This window comes from Aplidium turbinatum, chromosome 15 (genome assembly GCF_918807975.1).
Source record: "Aplidium turbinatum chromosome 15, kaAplTurb1.1, whole genome shotgun sequence".
Classification (NCBI taxonomy): Eukaryota; Metazoa; Chordata; class Ascidiacea; order Aplousobranchia; family Polyclinidae; genus Aplidium; species Aplidium turbinatum.
Genome location: NC_137486.1, coordinates 19,566,680 through 19,593,255, shown reverse-complemented (window position 1 = coordinate 19,593,255; position 26,576 = coordinate 19,566,680). Strand labels below are relative to the sequence as shown.

The 26,576-nt window shown below is 38.8% G+C and overlaps 2 protein-coding genes across 2 annotated transcripts in view; both read left to right on the top strand.

Moving 5' to 3' along the window:
- LOC145784047 (uncharacterized) overlaps nt 1-15,668 on the top strand; it is a 25,897-nt gene extending 10,229 nt beyond the window's left edge. Inside the window, exons 13-21 of the mRNA XM_082595803.1 lie at nt 186-323; nt 845-1,048; nt 2,943-3,077; nt 3,521-3,682; nt 4,322-4,399; nt 8,882-9,071; nt 9,339-9,492; nt 15,552-15,610; nt 15,661-15,668. Of these exons, the coding sequence (XP_082451929.1) occupies nt 186-323; nt 845-1,048; nt 2,943-3,077; nt 3,521-3,682; nt 4,322-4,399; nt 8,882-9,071; nt 9,339-9,492; nt 15,552-15,610; nt 15,661-15,668 (1,128 nt within the window). The remainder of the gene's footprint in view (nt 1-185; nt 324-844; nt 1,049-2,942; nt 3,078-3,520; nt 3,683-4,321; nt 4,400-8,881; nt 9,072-9,338; nt 9,493-15,551; nt 15,611-15,660) is intronic.
- Nucleotides 15,654-26,576, top strand: LOC145784142 (uncharacterized). The gene is made up of 10 exons (XM_082595899.1): nt 15,654-15,741; nt 16,547-16,628; nt 16,802-16,925; nt 18,863-19,003; nt 19,337-19,505; nt 20,560-20,649; nt 22,541-22,686; nt 23,201-23,362; nt 24,027-24,350; nt 25,769-26,576. The coding sequence occupies exons 1-10, from the start codon at nt 15,670-15,672 to the stop codon at nt 25,878-25,880; spliced, it is 1,422 nt and encodes a 473-aa protein (XP_082452025.1). The 5' UTR covers nt 15,654-15,669; the 3' UTR covers nt 25,881-26,576.

Here is a 26,576-nt window from a genome sequence, read left to right as displayed (position 1 = left end):
TGCTTTGTAACCTGCATCGTTGAGAGAGCCATCAAAACAACATGACAACCTGTTTATTGACTTTGCATTCTAAATAAGAAAATAGAACATCAGTGTAAAACCATTAGTGATTATGCTACCACTAAGCATATGGCTTTACTTCTGTATTCGTGAACAACCAACTGTGTATCTTTATGATATACCAGGAGCTCTCTATTTTGCAAAATGAATTTCACGATCTTGAAGAGTTTCACAAAGACAACGTGAGGAAACTGACAAAGGAAATAGCAGACTTGACAAACGAAAGAGACAAAGCTAACTTTCAACGCGAAGCTGCCCAAGCAGTGAGTTAACCGATGACATCTTAAATCGTAGATCCAGGCATTTTACTGATTTCGTTTTTCTACTTTTGACTACACACAATTTGTTTCCATACTTTTTAGTTTGATTGATTGACTGAATCTTTAACCTCGTACAAGGAAACTTCTTGCAGAGCGTAATCCTGGCAGTTTCGTATCCTTGTAGAGGCTTTGAATCACTGACGCAGGCCCGGTCACCGAGATTAACAAAGTGAAGTTTCCGATTGTTGAAGTCTTGTTGCCGAGGAATTATTCCATTCATTAGATGCCGCTGAATGGAGAGCAGTCCTTCACGTGCGTTGCTCAAGCGCACACCCCGAAAGTCGAACCAGCGCAGCTTGATCTTGAAGCTTCTTCGTTCCAGAAGTCACGTGCTAACCAACTGAGCTATCGGGGCGGTCAAGAACATGGTGTGGTTTGACGGTAGTTTGCTAATATTCCTATTTTATAGCAGGCAGGTTCACGTTTATTAAGAAATTTTAAACAAACTTTGGTTTGTTCTTTAGCAATATACAAGAATAAACAAAGAAATCGAGACAAACAATCAGCACACTACCTCACAACTTGACCACTGGAGACAGGCGTGTTCCAAACTGACGTCACTAGTCGAAGAAAAAGACAAAGATTTGCGTGAATGCGCCACACAACGAAAAGATGCCGAAGAAAAGCTTGCCCTCTTTGAAGTGCAACAGAGAGCATTAGAAACTCAGGTAAATAAATACTTTTCAGTTCAGCTTATTTATTTTTGGCCATGAAAGCAAAACGTAAACCTTGTCATAACATAAAAGATGAGTCTTGTGGTGGGATTCGGCCGTTCACGCGGACCGCTTCCTAAAAATAAAAAGTTTTCTGAACGAACCGGTTTCTGACTTACTTTTTCGAGTAGACCTAACACAGCGTTTCTTAACCGGGGGTGCTAGAATAGACTGTAGGGGGTGCTAAATGCATGCAGTAGGCTATAATATCAAAAAATGCCATTTTACTTTTCTGCATTTTTTCGTTTTTCTGCCAGTATCAACAGTTGTCATATCAATGATTGCTGTTTCGAAGTAGCCTACATGATTTGCTGTTATTAGTCATCTCCCAGTCAAGTAGGCTACGCAAATTGATCCTGAGTAGATTGTGCGAACTTACCTGGTGGGAGCTTTGTTGTAATATTGTTGCTCACCTCCCGCTTTTAGAAACCACCATGGCAAAATACGTTCCCACAAATCACTCATATCCACACTATCCAGAGTGGATACGGTAGCCCTTCTTGGCTGACATGAGTGATGATAATTAACAGACTAAAGGAGGAGCTGATTGACATGCAGATGAATCAGAGTTGTCGGAAAAAATTTCGTCCTTTGCTTGCTGATTTCTGGTGTGATCAGTTGACAGCATTTCCTGCATTGGCACGAGCAGCATTGGAATTGATCGTTCCATTTCCTACTAACTACCTGTGTGAAAAGGCGTTCTCCACCATGCTCCAAATCAAAACAATTGGCCGGTACCACCTTCAACATAGGTTGCTCCACGATATGAGAGTGGCTTTGACCAACACGAAGCCTCGAATAGAGAAATTGGTCACACATAAGCAACAACAGAAATCACATTGATACATGTATAACTAGTTACCCACCTGGGTAACTTAAGTTTGTCCATGTTCTTTCACTATTCTCAGGTTTTCCTATTTCTTTTATCACCAATGACGACAGTAGTTTTGAAGAATAAACAAAACGGTCAATTTGTACGTCGCTTTCCTTTCAATAGTGCAGGCCAAAGTTTAATGAATGGCGGCGTCGAAATTTTGACATGCTTTTTGATCGCTGACGGTATTTTGTATGTTTTTGTCGCCTAACAAACTGTGCACTGTGCAGTGTGCAGTGCTGTTGTTTACATATTCACTTACATATGAATATAATTGAATTTCTGTTGGTGAATGAAAGTCAAATACCAAATCTTGAATCAAGTTCGTTAAAACAACTGCACAATTTGTTAAACAGCAAGAGACTATCTTCATTACAAAATATATCACCAGCGATCTGAAGGCATGTCAAAATTTCGGCCTCTACTAAACTTTTTGTGGGCACTGTAGTAGTCGTATGTCAATGATAGTTAGGGGGTGCTAGACTATTCAGGCCTGTTTACGGGGGCGCTATAGTCAGAAAAGGTTAAGAAACGCTGACCTAACATGAACACTGTATACAGGGTTGCCAGTTGTGACTAGTTTTAGTCAAAATGAACTGGTTGCTAACTAAATTGAATCGCACCTCTACCGGAGTCTAAATATAGGTTACAAAAACTTGTTTTTCTAGACACCACAAAATGACAAAAAAATGTTTTATGTTTGGCAGAGATGCCATTTAGTGATGTAGGACTGCAGAAATAACAGTGTGGTGCTCTTCAGATGAGCTTCCACTATGAAATTATCAGGCAAGTCGACTTGGCCCCAGTAGTGGTAACGATAATGGCCCAACACCAGATAATGGCCTATATAATTTTATTAATACAATTGGTAGAAATAAAAAACTGTAAAAAATTGCCCTTGAGAAAACAAATACCCTAGGCTAGTCTAGAAGTTTTGATGATCAAACTGAAAGTTTTTTTCTTTTTTTGTTTCAGTTAAAAGAAGCCCAAGAAAGTTTACAAGAACTTTATCTTGTTCGTAATGAAAACAAACGTTTGTCACAAGAATGTGCAGAAAATAAACAACTCATTGGTGTGCTTGAAATGCAGCGAGATATCATCGGAAAATCAGTGAGTGTTTGTTGTTTATGGTGCTAAGTAAAGATAAAGTTTGCCATTAATAGTGCAATGCTCGTCATTAATGGTTGTGCCAGTTTACTTTTATGTCGACCCAAAGAAACAGAAGGTCTTTGTGTTTTATCAGAACAAAGACTTTCTGCTCTAGTTGGCTTTCTGTGTAGGCCAAGTCCAAGAAATATCGCCATCTGGGGTAGTATGAGGATAGACGTTCGACCCTGGAGGCTCGTACGAAAAAGAAGAACCGCTTAATTTTGCATGTTATATATTAAGTAACGCCCAGAGCACTCAGCCTGCAGTGCAGTGTAACCCGTTTTCAGCCAAGTTTTATTTGATGGATTTGTAACTAGCCTACTATTCGATGTCTGCTACAGATTCAAGGTAATTTCTATTTTATTCTAATGAAATTTTAAATAATGCTTCACAACTGTTTTTAGCCTTCGAAAGCAAATGCCACAGAGAACATATCAAAAGCGTTGATTGAAAAGCTCCAAGCAGAGTTGTCTTTGGTTAAAGAAAAGTTGAAACACACAGAATTGGAAAGGAACAATCCTGTTCAAAGCAAAACACATTTATCAGGAGAAACACTGGTACCGGACGTAAGTGCAAAGCCATCTTCGCAGAATACTGCTGTTTTTAATCAAGAGCGCAATTTTTGTGGAACGATTTCATTTCGAAATAAATTTCTTCATTTTTGTTTGTTCAGGTTCGTCGGCAGCAGTGGCCGACTGGTTAGCGCGTTGGGCTCGCAGTCGAGAGCCTGCGTGTTCGACTCGAGCCACCCGCACTTGCTGTTGTTTCTTTGGGCAAGAAACTTTACGATAATTGCCTCTACCCAGTGATCGATTTCGAGTAATGGGTAGTACCAAATTTAAGTCATAAGTAGAGTAGACAACCGGAAACAGACATTGCAGTCGGCTGCAGCGTGGGTCAGGTGTACGTCGGAAGGCGTACACCGATGCATAGCGCTCAAGTCCGCTTTCCCGCAATGCAGGATAAAGATATGAAAACAAAACAAACATAAATTCTGCAAGCCATACTCTAGCCTTTGGACTGCAGATTGAACGCATCTGGTTTGTGGCACTCCTGCAAAACTTTTGCAATCACGCGTTTCATTATTATTAGTTATGAAGAAACACAGCTGCTTTTAGTATTTTTCTCGGTTAGTTGTAGGCCTAAGTTACAAAGCAAAATCTTGCAAGCAAATCATACGCTATTTTTTGTTGGAATTTCAACAGTTCAAATCTGCTGGTGAAGATGCGAATCTGAAAGGAGTAAACCAGAAGTTGGCTGAAGAGCTCTCTAAACTTCGTCAAGTAAGTAAAATGGTAAAAAAGTAAAAAGGACCCAAAATGTAGATGCCAACTCACGTTTAGCAAACGTTTCAAAAACTAGACCAGTGGTTCTTAACCGGGGGGGCACGCCCCCCCCGGGGGGCGTGAAGCATCTCTCAGGGGGGGCGCGAGCTCTACAACAATTTCAATTTTTTTTAAATTACTTTAATGTCCTAGAACCTATGCTGTTTGTCATATTTTGTATTTTGTCTTATTTTATATCATTGTATTCAGTAATTCTTGCTTTGGTTAGACCAGAACTTTACAAAACTATTTTGCGCTGAAATCCTTCAGATTTATCAAATTTTCTCGACGCTGCTTCGTTTTTACTTTTTTGTTCAAATTGCTATTTTACAGTTTTATTTACTGCTCGATCAGACGATCACCTTACTTAATATTAGCAGTACTAATGGCCTGTTTTATTTACTTAATGCTCGATTGCTTTCTTACACTTTTATTTAATGCTCGATCACCTTATCAGGTCACATGAGTGCTTATAGCTCAGTGGCCTATCCTTGAGACGATCTGGGCCAATTACCTTCCTGTTTACCCAGGGCCCGATTAACCATGAGGCACACGAGGCACAGGCCTCAGGCCCCCTGGTTTTGGGGGCCCCCAGTTTTTATTACATTAGTACCGTACACATCAATACTTTTATAGGTTTTAAGCAGTGCCGTGTCAAGGGGGGTCTGGATCCCAGGCCCACCATCTCAAGGGGCCCACAAATAATACATTTTTGCATTTCAGAAAAGTGTTTTTTGAGTTGCTAAAGTTTACTGCATGTACTTGTCCATTAAGAAGATGATTTAGGCCTTTATTATACTAAAATATCTCAAATTTGGGGCCTATTATACAAATTTGGGGCCTATTGTACAAATTTGGGCCCTAACTACACTGAAACATCTCTAAAAACACCATTACTATCTAAAAACAAAGTTAAAATGCGATAACGTTAGTAACATGATCTGCAGAAATGTATTTAACATATAACAGGTTGGATGCAATTGAATATATGAATTCAAAAAGGGCCCAATTGCCACAAAGTGTTTTTGGCACAACTGTTTTAATTATTTTGGTCATTTACTTTTGTGGTGAACTTCGATAATGATTATATGCTTAAACATACTGGTAAGCATCATACCTATAAAGTTCACTCAGTGAGGATTCTGTGGAGAAACTATAGAGAAGTTGAAGTGCAATTGCTGTAGTTGGGCCCATTTCAAAATCAATGGAAAAATTGGTAGGGTATTTTTTATGTGTTTATCGATATGTTTGAAAAATCTGGCTGTTTTTTTTTAAGTATCATTTAGAAGACATAGAAAGAAATTGGAAAGCACAAATAGTGAAATAAAAAAAAACAACTGGAGGGCCCTTTTTGAATTCATCATCATCATAATCCATCGTCGGTTTGTTCCCCACTAGTGGGGGTGGCCGATTGTTTCCGCACAGCAATTGTTTTTATCCCTTTTCTCCATTTCACCCTGTCCCTTGCATCTTCCTCCTTCAGTCCGATTTTTTTAAATTCATCCTTCACTTGTTGTTTCCACGTTCTTCTTGGACGACCGCGTTTCCTCTTCCCATCCACCTTTAGATCTAGTACCTTTCTAAGAAAACTTCCTTCCTCCCTCCTTATCACATGTCCATACCATCTTACTCCATTTGCCCTTGCCATTTGGTCTATGGTCTCTCTCATCTCTAGCATATCCAACAATTCTTCAGTCCTTTTTTCCCTTCTCGTTTTCACCCCACACATTGCTCTCACTATTGACCTTTCCGTTCTTCTCAGGATTGCCAGTTCACTCTCTCTCAATACCCATGTCTCGCTACCATATAGCATTGCAGGCCGCACACAGCTCCGATATACTTTTCCTTTCATCCTTAGTGAAAATTTTCTGCCATGCAACATTTCCCCACATTCCCTGAACTTTGCCCAGCCCAATCTTACCCTTGTTGTCACCGCTGCTTCACATCCACCACTTCCATCTATCCGATCACCCAGATAACAGAAGTCTGTCACTGTTTCGATGCCATGGCAGAACTCATCATCATGGCCTTCCACTGCATTCCTTCCTTTACTGCATTTCCCACAAACAAAACACTTCGCCAATCTTGTTGCGGCTCTCTTGACATTAGCACATCTTGCATGTACCCACTTTCCACATTCACATATTCAATTTCTTTTCATTGAAAGAAATCGGAAAGCACAAAAAGTAAAATAAAAAAATGGGGTTGGGCCCTTTGTGAATTTACATATTCAATTTATTTTCATCAATAAAAGTGTTTTGTTTTAAAAAATTGTTAGCTGTAAGCAAAATAGCATTTCAGATAGTTTAATTATCATTTCAATTTTAACATTTACAATACTATAATTATAAATATCCTTGACTAGTGATGTTGCGAGCAGGAAAAACCTGTCCTGTACTTTTAGCAGAAACGTTCTTCTGTATTTACTTTTCCTGAATATATGCACAATTGCACATGAAATTGCTCTTATCGTCAAATACCTTATAAGCCTGGCATATCACATGTTGTACGGTACAAAACAAAAATCATTCTTAACACAAGGGACCTGTTTATTCTTGCCACTAACCTAGGCTACCATACCCTAAAAACTTTAATTAACTTGAATACCTACATAAAATTATGAAAGCTTTGCCTTGGAATGAAATAATGTTGAATAAAAATAATTGAACACCTGATCCTCAAAACGCTTCACACTGCTTTAGTTTACAAATTCCGTACAATCACAATGTTTTCACCTTGGTTGACAGAACAAGTAATGTTGCCAGATAAAACATAAAAATAGTGAAAAACAATAATGTCACCAGATGGCCAAATCTGAATGGAAATTAATAATTTCTACAGTTTTGGTTTTATCCTCAGATTTTATCTGCGCGGTACCGGGCGGCAAAGCAGGGCAAACTTAAAACAGTCAAAATTTTGTGTGATACGATGGTATGACCGCGTCGTGACCAATGTTCCATTGCCAGTATTGGAGTGGGTATACAAGTCTCCCCCCACCCCCCTTGGCAACTCATGACAAAGACAGGACTCAACCAAACATATAGGGTGAAACTACTTTACCTTCGCCTTTTCTTTACTGTTCACACACTTCAATCCACATGTTTTGGTCAATTCCTCTTTATCATGAGTTGCCAAGGGTGGGGGGGAGGGCTTGTATACCAGCTCCCTAGTATTTTTTTTATTAGAAATTGTTAACACTTTTGGCTTTCATTCCGAGCAAAGATGTAGCTAAGAAATGATAGACCTGTGTTTGCGGTTACTTACACTTGTGTTGTTTTCTAAACTGGTGAGAAAGTCTATTGAAATGAACCACATTTCCATGTCGATGCAGTGAAAATATACACAATGTTATAGGCTAGGTCTGCTTGACGATAGAGGGCCCAAAATTATTCTGGCCCCGGGGCCCACAAAGGGTTTAACACAGCACTAGTTTCAAGGAACCATTAATAAAATCTGCTAGTTCAAATTCAAATGTAGCCTATATTTTGCTAGTGTTTCCTGTATGAAATTGAAATGAGCTCAATTGCCAATCTGTTTTTTCATCAGATTTTTCAGAGATTTTTCATCCAATAATTTTTGTAATAAGTATAAAAGTGTTCATACTGTTAGAAAGTTGTAGGTAAATTGGCTAAATTAATATTTATGAAGTTATAGTTTTGCTTGAACTATATTTTAGCCCATATTTCATCATTCGCAGAGACTACATGGCATTGCTTTGAAAGCGATTACCAACAGGGGCCCCTAAACTTAGCTGTGCCTCGGGCCCCCGTGAGCCTTAATCAGGCCCTGTGTTTACCCTCTTATCGCAACTCGGGCTCTTCGAATTCTAACAATGTTTGGATCCACGTATCTTTGTGAAGCTGCATTTTCTGCTCTCGTTGCTATTAAGACCAAGTACAGAAACAGGCTGAGAGTTGAAAGAGACTTACGTTGTTCACTCTCTGGAGTTAAACCTCCTTTTAAAAATCTAGTCGCTAAGAAGCAGTGTCAAGTATCTCACTGATGTGTACAATAAACAGACAAAAAACGCATTTTTTTGGTATGATACTTATTTAAAATCTAGGGGGGCGCGAGGCACCTGACCATTATTGAAGGGGGGCTTGATAGAAAAAAGGTTAAGAACCACTGAACTAGACTGTCTTCATTTTCAATGCTTTTATAATGTCTACATTTGGGGATCTTTATTTTTCCATCATTACGAACAGCTCATAGTTGAGAACAACGGCGCATTGTATCCAACCCTCAATACGAGGAAGGAACATCATGATGATGATGATTTTTCCACCAGCTTACCTTCATACTGTTTAAAAAAAAAAACTTAGTTTTTACTTTTTTTAAAACACTCTCAGTCATTGGCGCGAGACACCGGAGACTTCATAAAAAGTGCTTAGAATTTTTATCAGAATTTTTTGCTCTAAAGGTATAATCTCATCATTTCAGGAGTCAGAAACGCTTCGACGGAATCTTCAAGAAAAGACGTGGGGCTACGACAGAGATGTACGGGAGTTAAATAGAGAAAAGCAACAGCTTGATTTAAGGCTTGCTAGCACCATGGATGAGCTGCGTGCCGTGAAAAGCGATTTGGCAAGGAAAAGCAATGACAAGAGTTCGGAGATCAAAGGCCTGAAAGGTGATGCAAGTGATGTTTAAATTTTGAAAACATTGAAATTATTTTCAACTTTTTTTCAGACATGTTTTTAGTGTAGCATAATTAGGCTACCACAGCTGTAGGCTACTGCATGGAGAAAATCATAACAGGAGAAATTATCTTTAACTGCGCTGAAATACTTCCGAGCGATTTTCTTTTTAACTTTTTTTAATAGGCCTAATAGCCTACCGTAGCCTACTAGTCGAATCAACAAACTTATTTAGTGGTATCAAATTTATTTTTGTTTAGCCGAGCTACAATGGCTGCAAGAAGACTTGAACAAAAAGAATCAGCAGCTTACCATAACCAAGGGGGAATGTCTTGTTTTGGAAAATGGAAAAAAGAGAGCAGAGGATCGTGTCAGTTGCTTGGAAGCGTCTCTGGGCGAAACTAAAGCAAAAGGGTGATTGAGAACAATCTTGTTTTTGAATTGGCTACAACTGTTTGAAAAGAATGCACAGAGCAACAGTTCATTGACCTATTATGACGTAATAAACGGCACTTCATACATTGTAAGGTTAAAACGGTAACCAGACTTGGAAACAGTGGCGTAGCCAGAAAAAAATTTTGGGGGGGGCCAAATATTTGATGAATTGAAGAGAACGACAAAATGTTTGATTTAAGACATCGCCACCTGATGTGCAGTGGCGCATCCTGGTGGGATAAGCAAGGGAAGCAATAAAGCTGGTGGGGGTTAGAGCGTGCCGAAGGCACGCGTATTCTAGGGGGGTCCGAGGGCATGCTCCCCCGGAAAATTTTTGCAAAATTACACTTAAATAATGGATTATAACGGTTTCTGGAAACACTTTCAGGGTAATATTCAGTTCAGTTCAGTTCAGTTGTTTTTATTTCTGACCATCATATCAAAACAATACACGTCAACATAGCAAAGGTCGAGAAAAAGGTAGAAGCGACAAAACGCGAACGTTAAAAACGTGCTTGTGACCGAAGTAAGTTATTGAGTTGAAAAAAAAATTTGGCACGGTCGCAACACCATTTGTATGGTGTTGCAACAACAACATTTGTAAACAACAACAACAACATTTGTATGAAACTTATTAGCAGATAAACAGCTATTAACTTATTAAAGGTAGCTCTTATCTACACACAAACGGGCAAAAACTGCGGCTAAAATTAGAGAACACAAAAAACTCAGCTACACAAAAACCCTACAGAGCAAGCCCGCAACCAGGGGGGGGCATTGGGGGCATTTGCCCCCCCCGAAATTTTTTGAAAAGATTTTAAGCGTTCTATGCAGTATGAAATGTACTGTAAATAGACGTGCGTCGTACACGTACAGCCATACTGTAGAGCAGGGTTTTCCAAACTGTGGTCCGCGGACCATTGGTGGTCCGCGACGACTGCACAGGGTCTGTGGCGATATGACAAGAAATTAAAAAGTCACACATATGCGTTGTACAGTCAGGGGCGTTGACAGGGGGGTCTAGGTGGTACTTTTGGACCCGGGCCCGGAAGATTCAGGGGGCCCGGATTTAAAAGATTCCCCGCGACTTCAAACATTATCAAGATCTTAATATAATCAGATCCAAAGGAATTGCCATCAAAGTTTAAAACAGCCACTTCAGCCGTCAGATGGTAAAGTACCGGGCCCCCTTCCGGGTATAGTGATTTCCCTAACCATAATTTTTCTTTTCAAAAACACGACATATTTATCTTCACCCACTTTTTAATTCTGAATATATATATTTTTTGGTGGTAATCACTTGTAGCTACTTGCATCTACATTACATAGCCGTAGGAGAGGGGGGGGCAGTCGCTCCCCCGCTGAAAAAAAATGTTGCAAATTTGGGCAAAAAATGTCCAGTTATTTGGGCAAATCAATCTTACCACAATGTTTCGACGCCTCACCAGTTTAGAAACTCTACATAATTGTTTATGAGATACATTAATATTCTTCAATGAATGTAAATGTATTATCACCGACTTTGAAAACTGTTGCATGTGGTATTGCAATCTGGGCAGAATGATAAGTTTCGATTCGACAACTGCAAAATAGAACTGTAAAAAAGCACAGTTGGGAAACAGCGGTAAGCTTATTACTGATATTCACTAACATGTAGGCTGCATTTCTTCATGGGTAAAATTAAAAAGCCTACTGGGTACTGGTAACTTTATGAGGTTTTTTGTTTTTTCTCAATATCCTACTAATGTAGTTGATTATAAAAATCATTTGGGCAAAAATGTCTAGTAATTTGGACAAATCAATTCTTACCATAAGTTTTCAACATTCTACCAGTTTAATAACTTTATAGTGTTGCATTTTGTATAAAAAAAACATTTTGCTTTGAATGTATAACAGAGTACAGTATCGACAATTTTGAAAACTTTTATATTTGGTATTAAAATTTGGGCAGAATGTTAAGTTTCGATTCAGTATTTGCAGAAAACAATGCTTCCACAAGCTGAGATAAGCTTATTACAGATGTTCATTAGAATATCACACTAGCCTACATTCCTTCATTGGTAGAATTTTGAAACCTTGCTGGGTTCTGGTGAGCTTATGAAGTTTTTGTTTTTTCTCTATATTCCACTAATGTAGTTGTTTGTAAAAGTATTTGGGCAAAAATATCCAATTATTGGATAAGTCAATTTTACCATGAGTTATGCTGTGCTCGCAAAACTTGACTGAAATACTACATACAAAGATAGCTTATCACTTTTAGATATGGTCAAACAAAATAAACATTTGTTATAAACTTTAATAATCAACAGTTGTGAGGCCACATGTACCCCACTTTTGTGAGCATTGATCCCGGCCACTAACTATAGTTATGCACAAAGTGAAAAAGTATATTAAATGAAAACAACTTGTGAATTTTCCTGGATTTAATTTCATGTTTTTGTGAGCTATGTTGTTTTCTATATGTATTGAATGTTTTAGTATAAACTGCTGTTTGTCTTTGCCAGTCCCAAGGTTGATATGCTCAGCTATTTACTATCTATGACACAGTATTAGAGCAACAACAATCAAATATAAAGACACATGTTTTGTTGTTTTGTCATCCAGTTCAATTTCATGCAGTTAATATATCAGGCAATGTAAACAGTGCGATTTTTGTGTCATGTTTTGGTAATGTGGTCTTTATTTTGTGGCAACGATTGAGTTTGAAGTTATTATCCGGGAGACTGGGAGTCATTTTTCTTCAGTGCTTGTGATTTGAGTAGGCTTAGCTGCTTCATTGTGAAGTAAGATTATCTTTGTAATGATCTTCTGAAAAAGCGTTGACTATGATTTCATTGTAATATAATATCAATATTTTTGGTATCAAAAGTAGTTTTGTTCAAAGGTGGAAGTTTGATGCACATAGCATGGTAAACTGTCAAATTCTTTTCTTGCTGTAGGATTTGAAGCAGCATGGATTAAGTATGTAATGTTACTGGTTTGATAAGTAAACGGATTGTCATTTTAGTTTTTTTCAATGCAAACTTACTAATATATTGAGTCTTTGAACTACCTTTGAATTGAAAAGATTGAGCTACTTTTGGTCAGGCCTTTTATTGAAGTTGGGCTGGAGATTTTCATATAATCTGGTGACATGAATATTCAGCAATTATTGTTATCCAGTTATTGGTGAAGTCTCAGTTCGAATTTTTTTGAATCCAGTTAGGCTTAATATAAATACTGTATATCATATAGTTTTGTGATACACAAGAATGTTTTAATTTGATGGTTTATTTAATTGGGACACAGACAGGTCTATGAACGTAAATTATAGTAAGTTCAGCCTTGTTTTGCTGTTGCACGTCTTTTTTTGCTTGTGTTTCGTACATGGCCAAGTTGATGACTCTCAGAGATTGTGAGTAATTTTGTATTTTTAAACATATATACGCAAAGACAAAATTTGGGCAAATTATGTTCGCCCTCCCTCCAAAATGTTTTACTCTCCTACAGCTACTCTACTTTACAAAGAATTAATTCCTAGCCGAAAACGTGATTGAGAGCAAGGATTTTGCAGTTTACGAAGAAATCCCTAATGCGTAATTGCACAGTTGGGGAAATCCGTGCATAGCCTACGGTACAAAAAATTTTTGAGAATATATAAATGATATTCCTCTTAATTTTCTACTTTGAACGGCATGTGTCATCCTCATTTTAACAGCACATCAATAAAAGTTTGTACACAACCTTTATATATTCATAACATTGTCGATGAAGGGGGCCCGAAAATAAATTGGTACCGGGCCCGAGAAATCCTGTCAACGGCCCTGTGTACAGTACGTAGCCTACACAGTCAAAAATAATTGCCGCAGTTCTTAATGAATACAGAGTTGATTTTCTCTGAGGTTACACGACATTTGGAATTGCTTTCTGCACATTTCAAGAAGTACTTTTTAAAAGAGACATATGAGAATTTCGACTTGATTTTAAACCCTTTCGTTGTAACAAAGACTGATCTGTCAGGACGCGAAGAAGAAGAATTAGCCGAATTATCATCTGATCGAACTTTAATGCTTAGTTTCAATCAAACAGAAACAGCTATTGCATCTTTCTGGTTGAGTGTTGTGGAGGAATATCCATTGCTATCGCAAAAGGCAACTAAAATTTTATTGCCTTTTGCCACGACCTACATGTGTGAGACAGCATTTTCAGCTCTTACCAACATGAAGACAATATACAGGTCCAGACTTTCCGTGGATCCTGACTTAAGAGTTTGCCTTTCACAAATAACTCCCAGAATTGATGACTTATGCAATAAGAAGCAATCCCATCCGTCCCATTGATGTTGTCAGTTTTTTAAATAAACAAAATTCGGTTTTATTCATTTTTGCCATTGTATTGGAATTGGGGGTCCGCGAATAAACAGATTCACAAATAGTGGTCCGTGGCCCAAAAAAGTTTGGGAAACCCTTCTGTAGAGTGTAGACTATCGAAACCGAAAGTAGGCTACGCTGGTTGGAAGCCATGCTAACGATTTTGTTCGATAAATTAGGCTGGCATCCTCATTATCTGTTTCGTTAGCGTATACATAATGTCAGCATCCATCATCACCATAAAAAGCGTTTAAAAACAACTAAATAATTCGAGATCAAAAGCAGCTACGACAGCGTGGTGAATAAGCTACTCAGTTGGGCTTAGGCATTTGTAAATATTTGTATTATCGTAATTTTCTTCCTTGGGTAGTCATAGCTAAATGAGAAAAGGTTACAAAGGCTAGTTTCCTTTAATGCTGTACTAAACAAAAACGTGATTGACATAAGTTATGACCACTGAACCGTAACATGGTAGTGCCACACACTCTTGTCCCTTATCAATGGGCGTGGACATTAACATAAAAATGTCACAATGCATCATTTTAATGCTGGTACTTTGATAAAAATTAAATGCCTCCCCCGAAAATAGTTGCTGGTTGCGGGCCTGCTACAGAGTAAGCGATTCTGAAATTGCTTCCACAGATTAGTTAAAAGAAGCGTAAATCGCGTAAACTTTGCGCGATTTACGATTTGCAAAATTTATTGGTGTCTTTCTGTGTGTCTAAAACAAGTCCTGGGGGGTGTTAATAGCCAGATGTCTTGGAAAACAATATCAATTTATACAAATTATATTATATTTTCAACAAAGGGTTCAACTTCGGAATCCAAACTTTGAAAATTTGGGGGGGGGGGGGGGGCATGGCCCCGTTCGCCCCCCTGGCTACGCCTATGCTTGGAAAAATAGTATTTTTTAGCATTTTGAAGTTAGATTAGAATTAGAATTATAGCTATTCTAGTTTTTACAAATTATAGCCTACCAGACTTAAAATTAGAGCTAGCTACGTTTTCGCAAACTAGAATAGAATTTAAACTACTGTAGATTAGAATTAGTTTGACGCAGTCGTTATATAATATTTTTCTCTATTTGGAAAAAAACGCCTAATATGGCAACTCATGGGCAACTCTAGATCAAAGTGTCATTCCCCATCACTGCACCGAAACCATTTACGTCATAATAAACATTGTGATGTAGGTGAATTGATGAGTTTATCGAGTTTTTAATGACTTCGCTACGCGATGAAATGACAGTATATGACACTTTGATCTTGATCGTTTTATTGCATTTTTCTTGCATGAGGTTTCCTTTCATTTGCTGAAAAACACTATCGAAAAAAACTAGAATTTTTAGCAAAACTGGAGATTAGATTACAACTAGAATTTGAGTAGCCTAAACAAGTTTTTGCTAAATTAGAATTAATTACTAACGTTTTGCTCTAATTCATCGAATCAGACAACTAGAATTATCTAGTTGTCCAAGTCTGGTTAAACCTATGTTACAATTCTTTTTGGTTTTGTTAGATTTTGGTCTTTAAAAGTAGGCTAGTTCAGTAAGTTGTGACAATTAAATTAAATGAGTGCAAATTTGCTACAGCGGAAAAAATGAATGGCCTCTTCAAAATGAAATGAAAGTTTATTAATGAAAAAAGAAAAACTTGTTTAAGCAAATAATTTTTCAATTCGAATTCACAGGAGATTTTCTCCAATTAAAGAAATCGATGCAAGACCTCAGCCAAATGTCCGCATCAGTGGCGCAAAATTACAAGCTGCTGAGGCGGAGAATGCACTGTTGAAAACTCAGCTCGATGAAATGGAGAGTTTGCAATTGTCGCAGAATACCACAATTAAAGAATTGAAAAACAGGCTGGAAGAAAGTAGAAAAGTAAATTTAGACCATTTCTTTCCGCATAAACAATATCTTGTAGTCAATTATGAAACAAAATAAATTTTTACTGACCTCAATCTCTTGCCATGCTTTTTATAAAGGAGCAGTCTACACTTCTTAGTGTTGGTATTGTAAGCCTGCTGTTGGTACATTTCGATTGGCATACATAAATAACTGATTGCCGGCTGGGGTGAGTTATTAGAGATTACTTCTGCTTGTCGGCTGCTGCACTGAAGCTGTCTGCTTAAGTTAGGTTTGAAGTTGAAATTAAGTTTCAAATTGTTATTTTTACCTTCATGATCGTAGAAGGACTTCAATATATTTTTTGACGAAGTTTTTCGAAAAGCCCGTCCGACGTGTTTCCCACTTTTCCCTATAGCATGAAAAGCACATTTCTTTAGCATAAAAGGCACTTTAGGCCTATATCTTTATTAAAACTAGAGTAAGTTAACTTAAGTGATAACTAGGTGAGATGTTGAGAGCACTGTGTTTTCTTTGAAGCATTGCAATATTTTCTCAGTTTTTAAGAGGCACAAAAAAGTCTTCTAATTTTTATGTCCACTGCTGAAAACGCGAGTCCTCTATGTTACTTTTGCCACCGATTGGGCTAGTAGTGTCATAGGGCTAGAAATGTCATTGGGCTAGAAATGTCATTGAGCGAGCGTAGCAGTTGTGCAACTTGGCAGAAACTGAGAAATTGCACATTTTTTCGTTTTTTTTTTGTTTTTCGAAGGAGGAGGTACGTGACGGTGTTCCCCTGGATACTCAGGCTGCTATCTTAAACTTTTTTTTTTGTACAAAGGTATCTGGACACAACAGAGCTTCGGAATCTACAACCGATGAAATACAATCATTGAAGCGTGAGCTTCAACAAGCTCATGAAGGTATTTTTCGTTGTAGCTATTCTGAGCAGGCGAAATATAATAATCGTTTACAATATTTGAATTTTGATGCCCGGCAATTCCTTGGTCACTCCAGGCTCAACTACAGCAGGCCTATATGCTTTTGCGGCAGCCGATTGTTATATCATAACATCGCATTGTTTTGTTTATTCTAGATATTATAATGAGAGAAAGACAAATAAGTGAATTGAAGAGAAAACTCCTTGAAAGTCAACGTCTGAAGCAAGATGCAAGACAACAAAAACACGGGCAACAACAATTCTACAGCACAGAATCACAGTAAGCATGATGGTCGAACATTTGAATTGATGGGGTCTTACCTCGTTAAAACATCGGCTCCATAGTCCAGTAGTGAAAGCCCTGGTAGTGGTAGGCTATGATGCTCCAAAACGCGCCGGTTCGACACCGTACAAGAGCATGCGGTTGTGTCTTTGGCAAAACAATTTATGACAAGCCTGAATGTGGACACGAAGATTGGGTCCCTTCCCGTACACTAATCTTAATTTCAACCACCTGGAGTAGCCTAAGCCTGGATACCACGATCTCGTTTAAACGGTTGTTGCTACTTTGCGACGTAGATAGGAAGGCGAAAACGCAGCGAAACACGGGTCTGTCACTTTCAATTCTTGCCACACTCGGCTGCTGAAAACCGAAATCTTTTAGTATGTGTCACAATTACAATGCATGGTCTGAGATAGGTTGGACATCTTGAACGAATGGATGACAACTTGACGAGCGAGTTTGAAATAAATTTCGGGATAAAGACCAGGCTTTTTTAAAGCAAAACGGAGAAAGAATGCATCATGCGGTAGCGTGCTGTAGATGGGCGGCGAACCAACTTCCTGTCAATTGGCCGCTTTTACCACTAGGCTGCGTAGCCGATTTTTATTCCACTACCTTTAGCAATGAATGTATCTGATATAGTGAGCTAGAGAAATACCCCAATCCAGACCAACTTGGCGGAATAACTGCCTGATCTCACATAGGCTACCTTGTTTCTAGGCTAGTTACGCCAGGAGTGCCAGCATTTGCATTGACATGTTGTCAAGTGAGTCCTTCGCAGCTCTGTCTATCCCGACACAAGCACCAACTGCGTCATTAATCGTCACACTGTTACGAAGAAACAGCTTCTGCAAAAGTCTTCCACCATTGAATTCGCACTGGTGGTGTGACTCTCTACTGCAGTGGTTCCCAACCGGGGTGCCGCGGCACCTTGGGGTGCCAATTGCAATGCTCAAGGGTGCCGCGAGATAATTGAGATATTGCAATACTGCGGCCCATTCTTTGTTTTAACTTTAACTCGTTAAGTGCGGAATTTATTTATTTCTAACCGAGTTTCAGTGCGTATTAAGTTTCGCCTCTCGCAGTTATTCCCGGCTCCTTTCTGGAGAGTCGCTTTGTGAGGAAGTCGCTGGCGGTAAGTAGATAATCTGCGGTAAGCCTTTGTTTTCTCGCCCAGGAAAAACTGCGTGAAATAGATTTTGACTCGTTGCTGTTCTTTCCATAAAATCGTTTGAAACGCATCATTATTGCCAGGTTTCATGATTTTATTTTGCGAAGTTATCGATAAATCTATTTTTACTGGACTCTCATATTGCTTTGAATCTTAAAGAAGAAGAAGAATTAATTGACATTCGTAACAACAGAAATTTTAAGCTTATGCACAAGCAGATGCCTTTCGGCGAGTTCTGGATAAAAAATCAAAATGAATATCCTTGTGTTATCCTTAGTTTGCAGAAGTTTTCCACCTCATACCTATGTGAGAGTGGATTTTCCGTATTAACGAACATCAAAACTAAAAAACGAGAACGACTGCTTATAGTCGGCGAAAAAATGCGGGTGGCTTTATCGGATGTGCCCCCAGATATTAAGGCACTTTGTGCTAGAAGTCAAGCCCAAATTTCACACTGACTTTTGCATAAGTACATTTATTTATGCGCGCTATAGCCTACTGTACAACTCATTCTGTGTTATTTCATACAGTTATTTTAAATACAGAAACCTCATAAAATTGATCCAGTTTTACCAGGGTGCCACAAACTATTTGTCTCTTTGATAGGGTGCCGCAAGGTTAAAAAGGTTGGGAACCACTGCTCTACTGGAATAATATAAGCTTGTATGACTAAATAAAAAAAAAAACTTTTATAGGCCGGAAGTAAGCGTGTGTCTAACTAACCAATCGTTAATTACTTATTCAATTGTTTTTTTCTCTTTAGAAACGATCAGCATTTATTGAAAGAAATTGCAAAAGTGAGAGAAGAAAAGTTTATGCTAGAAAAGCAGCTAAAGAACTTGTTAAGAACAAAAACAAGTCAGACACCCCCTCCATCACTTTCATTGACTGAAGACCTGGACAGGTGACTTTGGTGTAGGCCTACTTCTGCAGTTACTAAAAAATGTTTAATTTTTTTATCAATATATATTTTTTAGCAGTGTTACTCGGAATGAATACCGCCCTCAATACATTTCAGAACTGTTTAAGTTATAAACTTAGCTATTTAATTTTACTAACTCTCGTAGCAAGCCTTCTCTTTTGTATCTGTTGCATCCATCGTAGTACGACAGGCGATGTGTTGCTCTTAAACATCGCAGGCAGACAACTACATCTATACAGACATTTTTAGACTTGATGCCCTTGTCTGTTAGAAACTCTTGCCACACTTCAAACACAACGTTTTTTATCACCACAGTGAACTGGCAGATCAGTACCGAAAGGTATGTGACCACAACAAGTGGTTGGAGACACAAATAGAGTCCCTACGACGGGAGGTGGAACTAGTTCAAGACCAAAACTCTTTGCTGCAGGAGCAACGAAGTGATGCGGTTCGAGAGGCAACACAACTTAGAGATGAAATGAAGGCGAGTTACAAGGCATAGCCTAGGCCCTAGGCTATATGGAATCATTCAGGCTATATTTTTAGACGAATGCTATGTTAATGTAGAATACTATAGCAATGATAGGTCTTCCTGTATTGTACTGAAAAAATCATACAGGTCAAAAAGTTGTAACAGAATGCAGAACAAAACAAAGTAAAAATGCTAATGTTTTTAGGGCGACTCCTAAGTTACAAACTCAAAATCAGTGGTTTCCAACAAGGGTCCACAAAACCTTTGTGGTCTAAGTGAGGTAAAGGGAAATATGTAAACGCATTGAATATATTGATAAAAACCAAATTCATGCACCAATGTTCATAGTCTATATCTAAAAGCAGCCTAAGCTTTAATCAAAATTTTGTTTACATCCTTAGGAGTTAGGGGTTCGCAGGAAGAATCTGTAGTTCTAACGAATCAGTGACTACAAAAAAATGGGAACCACTGACTTAAAACGTCATATTAATGTTTAGCTTCTGTCAGTGGCGTAGCCAAGGGGGGGGGGGGGGGGGGGTTGGGGGTTACAACCCCCCCCCTTTGGCACGCGTGTGACGTCACGATATTGAGAATGATGCTTTCAGTCTAAAAAAAATTGCCTAATTTTAAACAAAACTGCATTAAAAGAGCGAGTTTTGCCAATACCAAACATTCAAACATCTCAGCCAGGAATTAGCAACAAGAAAACATAGAGACTTAGTTTTATTTCCGAACATGATCTTATCCTTTTGCTATACCACCGGACAGCACCATTTTACAGGAACATTCATACCCACATTTTTGTTGAAAATGCTCTCAGAATGCAACAAATTCAAAGTAATGTTTCAAAATTTTCTGGGGGAGGCCCCCCAGACCCCCCGCCGCTGGGTCGTCAAATTCCCCCCATTGGAAATTCCTGGCTACGCTACTGGCTTCTGTGGAGAAAGTGTACTGTGTAGCCTATGCCCAATCCTTTAGATTTGTAGTAATTAACCCATATCCCTAAATTAACCATATATGATCTCACATTGGATCACAAGCAATAAGTTACGTGTTTGCATACCAGGATCTGCAAAAAGTATACAGAGGTAAACGTCGCGAAAACGAAACAGAGATTAAAGACTTGCGGCAAAGTAATGAAGCAAAAAGGCAACAGGTGAGTTATAAAAAGTAAGCTGCGTCTATATGAAAATCGTTCAATGTTTAAATGTTACGGTTAAATCCAGCTATGGTAAATATAGGCTTACTATGGGTAGGTTAACTTTGACGATGGAATATTTAGCTTTAGGAAGTCGTCCAGATGAAATCAAATGTAAAAATTGGTAATTTTATGCGTGGAGATTTTATGATAGGTATTTCGCCAAACAAAGAGTACCGTAATCAGTGTAATGTTGTTGTTTTTTTCTAAATAGTTTTCAGTTTGTCGTCAAAAATGATACCAGTAGCTTAGTAGCCTATTATTAAGTTAGAAAATTTACAATTTTTTAAAAGTAGCTGAAAAAGCTCTTTTGCGGTGGATTACAATTGCTTTACATTAAAGGGCGGGGAAACCCAAATTAACTTTTTGCGAGTTTTTTGTTTCAGCGTGATGTCATTGTGTACAACATGCGTTTTAGAAAAAAAAAAATTCCAAATTTTGTTGCCCTCGTCTCGCTAAGGCCGCTTTTGTTTGATCCCCGTTTGCGAAGCCTCGCGCGCATCCAGCCGCGACGCTGTACGCGGTGACGTCACAAGATACATACAGTTTTGTTCGAATTAAAAAAATTGTTCCAAAAATTTCCTAAAAATTGTTCCAAACCGTGTTCGTGCAATATTGAAAGAAGGTGGAGGCCACATTAGGTATTAAACTATACACATCTGATAAATTATCGCAATAAACCAAATATACACAAATTCAGCCTGTTTTCTTGACAGTTTCAATTAATTCGAAAAATACTGTATGTACCTTGTGACGTCACCGCGTACAGCGTCGCGGCTGGATGCGCGCTCTGCCTCGCTAACGGGGATCAAACAAAAGCGGCCTTAGCGAGACGAGGGCAACAAAATTTGTACACAATGACATCACGCTGAAACAAAAAATTCGAAAAGTTAATTTGGGTTTCCCCGCCCTTTAAAAGAAGCATTTACTATCTACAATCTACACCACACACACAAATTGTACTTTATACAATGCCTTTGCGTTTGTGTTTTAAAAGCAAAAGGATTTAGGCTACAGGTATTTAAGTTTAATTTGTATATACAGTATGCTTTTTTGTTAATAGCCTAGTAATATTGAAGTGGTTTTATACAACTCTAAATAATTAGTTCTCAATCTTTTTGTCTTTGCGGACCCCTTTTGGTGACCTCGAAGCGGTCGAGGACCCCTAAAAAAATTTTATCTGAAATTTTAGTAGCGTCTATGCGTCATCGCGTCTCCTAACGGAAACCGAACCTTTGTGCGACCCCTTTCGAAATTTCAAACGACGCACCAGCAGGGCGTCGCAACGCAGTTTGAGAATCTTCATAAGCCTAATAGCCCACCCTACACAAATAAAATATGACCCGTTTTTAAATGTTGTAATTCATGAATCATGCTGCAAGTTCGAAAACTGTCATAGACCTCCTGAAAACGTTTCGCGGACCTTTCGGGTGTCTGCGGACCCCCGGTTGAGAACCGCTGCTCTAAATCGATTACAAATATTCTTTTCTTTCTTTTTACTAACCAATTCCTTTCAATCGACCTTAAGGAAAGTTTTTATTTTAATACTGAGCGCTAAGCAAGAGCAGTAGGCTATTGATAGTCATTTTTGTAAAGCCTTTCGTTTGACACGACAGCTAGCATGTCAAACCCACATTTATCCAGTGGCGGATCCGGAGAGAGGGATGATTGCCTTCCCCATAAAACATAAAAATAGGTTTATCCTCAATGTATTTTCTAGGTCGCATCAATGTAGACTTACGCATCATTGTATTTTGTTGAAATCCCCTCTTCCCCCTAAAGCTACTTGCTGGAACCACCCATGCATTTACCGATTCATAAACGGACAGTAATATTTTTCATTCTAAAGATCTTGGAGTTGGAAAGAGAGCTATGTGAAAAGAAGCAGCTGGTTCGTGCAATGACCAAAGAAATAGAAACTCTGCAGAAGAAAGCTGACAAAGGAAAGATAACATCGTTTATGAAGAAGTTGCGTCGAAGTGGAGATGTAGACAAGTAGGCAACCATGCTTAGGCTATCACAAGAACACTATCAAATTGGTAATAAGCTAACTATTGGGATTTGTTGTCGTATTACGTTCAACCACCAATGATAGCTAGAACGTTTAGAGCTGCTGTCTACGAGTTCGGTTCTGGCATAGCCCAAGTTAAGAGCTCTTGCGTGAAAAGGAAACACATGGTGACAAAATGATCAGGTGGTAATACCGTTTAAGTAAAAAGATACAAACAGGCTACTGAAGAGCAAAAACACAAAGTTTTTCAGCATTTAATTTTAGCTTACTCTCTGTTTGATTGCATAAAGTAGTGTAGCGTACTGTAGTTCGAGGATTGTAGAGCCACTTGTAAAAGTATGTGCTTTGTTGTACTGCATTGCATTAAATAAATTGTTGCAAGAAATTTGAGGTGTGGAGAGAACGTGGTGCTGATAAAGCCCATAATGCAGACAGGAACATTCTTTTTACAGTTGGCTGCCAATATGCACTTTATAAAACTTTTACTTTTTTCTGTAGCGAGAATAACCCTGAGGAGTCTTTGGAATTGAGCACTAGCGGGAATAGAAGTGGAGACAGGCATCCCGGGTTTGAATCTTCAACGTCAACTTTTGATCCTGGCTACTCATCTTTCTCACTACCTCAAACAAAATCTACCAGTTCTTTTCCACCACACAACAGGTTAGTATGCAGGCAACAATTATTTCATTATTGTTACTCATTCATCGTATGAGCCCTTGGGCTAAGGTTCTACCCCCTCACCACTCCATATTGGAATGTATCAGGTGAAGATTCCATAAGTGAAGATTCCACCAACCGAGGTGAAGATTCCATAGAAAAACAACCAGTTTTTAGTCAGTTTATTTCAGTTTGTTTTTATTTCTGATCCTCACAACAAAAAAACAATAGGCTATATGCCAAACATAGCAGAGGTCTAGGAAAAGGTATAAGCGACAAAACGCGGACGTTATAACGTGCATGATACCAAAGTGGAACAATCACTTTAAATATGGCACGGTCGCAACACCTTAAGTCTCATTGTTCGAGCCACGGAGATCTTTTTCCCCGTTTGGTGGAGGTAAGATGGCACAGTCCTCGATGCCCAATGAGGAAAAGCTGGATTCCAGTCATGAAAATTGTGCTTTACATAGATTTAACGTCTGCTGATGTATAAATATTACCTTGAAACGTTATTAAGAACGCAACAAGGTGTAATGACATCAGTTACTCATGTTCTGTTTTGAAAGCGCGTATCTTGTGCAAATAGTACAAACATCTTGATGTGCTGTTATCTCATTGTTCTTTGAAAGGTCATTTTGTCTGTGTGATGATCACTTTTGTTCAGACCTTCAGAAAAAGCTCCAAGAATATCTCGCAGCCCATCTGAATCACCACAATCTAACAGACTAATATTGACTCCTCTGTCGCCCACTCTCGATTGCGTCACCAACTTGGATGACGTCACCAAAAAAAACTTACGTCAACGTTCTCAAGGAGGTCGGTTTTCTCCTCAAAAAGTCAGTTTTATTGAAAATTTGAATGCCACCGCGACTAAGGAGGAGTCTTTCCAGCCAAGATCTCGAAGTCATGTTGCTCCTCATACAGACGACTCGAGAGAAGATCAAGCATCTGATCAAGATGAAAATTCTCTTCAAACTCCGAAGAAAAAGTGAGACGGCTTAGTTGATTGTTTTAAGCAAATGTCTATTTTTTGACAGGAAAAACCTTTCGGAAATCTTATTTTGGCAGGTTTACATACTTGCAGAGGCATTGCTTCATTGACGCAGGCCAGGTCACCAAGATTGACAAAGTGGAGTTACCGCTGGTAAATTAATTCATCCACTAAGTCGCCCTGAATGAACTAAAAGGTAAAGGGGGTCCCATACTTGATTCAAGTGTCGGGTATGAGAAGATAAGGTTCTCATTGTACTAAGCCTTCGGCACTAAGGAGAGTAGGGTGGCTAGTTCCTTTCTCTCGGCCGCCTTTACTTCAGCAACTACGCCCACCCAATTTATTACACCCTGGGTAGAGGTGAGCGGTATTTTCAACCACCAGCTGAAGCCGGGAGTCGAACCAGGTTTGCATAATTGGAAAGCCAACGCCTTATCCGTTGCGCCATCCCACCGCATGAACGAACTGCTCTTCTAAAAAAGCGATGCGCAGATGCACACCCTGAGAGATGCCAGAATATCGCGATGTACGTAGATTCTCGTGATTCAACTCTCGTGGTGTGTGACTGTGCAAAGCTCATTTAGGAAACAATCCATTCGGAGGGATTTAGTGGATAGAATAATTCAGACAATTCTGATTTCCGCGAAATTCTGGCAACACTTCACTCACATCAGGAAGCCTCATACGAACGGTAGCCACTTTAACAAGTCGAAATTCTGCCACTGAAATTGATTAGAATGAAACCGCCAACCAATCACAAGCTACGGTTTAAGTGACGTAAAAAATGGCGAAAAGAAGATGATAGAAGGCAAATTAAGTGATGGATTTTTTGTCAGCTGGTTGGCTAAGGGGTTAGGGTTAGGGATAGAAAGTAGTCATTTCATTGACGCGGGTTCGATTCTCACTACTGCTATTGTTCTTTTTCTTCTGTAATTACCAAATAAAGTTCAAAACAAGCATTAACTCTCTGGATGAGTGCGAGAAGGGTCACAATTGGACGGTAGCCTCTTATAACATGTTCTGATTGGTTGGCGGTTGCATTCTAATCAATTTCAGTGGCAGAATTTCGACTTGTTAAAGTGGCTACCCATACGAACACGGTGTGTTCAATACCTCAAGTGGAACATCATGCAACGTTGTAGGAACGTCACTTTAAACAATAAGTAACGTTGTAGCGTCACGCAGCTGCAGGAACGTATAGCTAGGCCAACAGCAGGAAGGAGACAGATGTGGGCTGTGGCTATTATCGAAATCTAATCCTTTTTTCTACTATGTTATGTCGGAAATTACAAAAATAACGACCAGTTCCTTGATACGCCATAGTGTAAATTAGTTCAAAGTTTTTCTTTTCGTGTGCTCAGTTTGTTTTAGTTTAGTTAACAAAAGCACTTTTGTTTTGTCTATTAATAAAACAGGAAGAACGGAAAAGACAATCTTCACACCACTGATCAAGCGGACGATTCTGACGATCTTACGTCTATTTTCGGATCGGACAGCAGCGAACACAATGACGGGAATCGATTGTAGTTTATGCGGCCGATGAGATTAAGTTCTTCGGAAATAGCAAATGCGGTTTTTGACACCAAGGTCTACTTGAAAATGTGGTAACAGTGTCAAACGCAGCAGAACTCACGATGAACTAAATGAGGAAGGTCTCGAATACAAAAATCTTAGAAGAGAGCATAACTTTTAGTATTATCCGGCCAAAGACGTTTCTTCACAGTGTTGTAACTTTATAATCAGCTTACTTTCAATCCACTGCTACTGCAAAACTAAAGCCGGTTGCGATTAAGTTGTGCTTGTGCACGTGTGTTCTTGTGCATAATAGCCTTATAGCTACAGCAATTGCGCTACATGAAAAACTTATTTGTCCGAATAGCAAAATTTGTCATTTTGACTACATTCGTTACTTTCACTTACATTCGTCGGCAGACGTTGCATCAATGTAAAAATGACAGATTTTGCTGTTTGGTTTACGATTGCCCAAAGAAGAACGTGCCTTATGCTTTTCTTTTACTCTCTAGGTGCTGCTGAAGAGCATTCCTTGAACCTTTTGATTAATTATTCATTTATTGTTCTCACAACCACCTGTCATTCGCATGATAATGAGTTCACAATTCACATGGATATTAAACTGATCGCAATCCAGTTGTGGACATCACGTTTAACTGTAAATTCATCATTGAAAAATCCATATCAGCTTAGCGATACTGTGACAAGCAA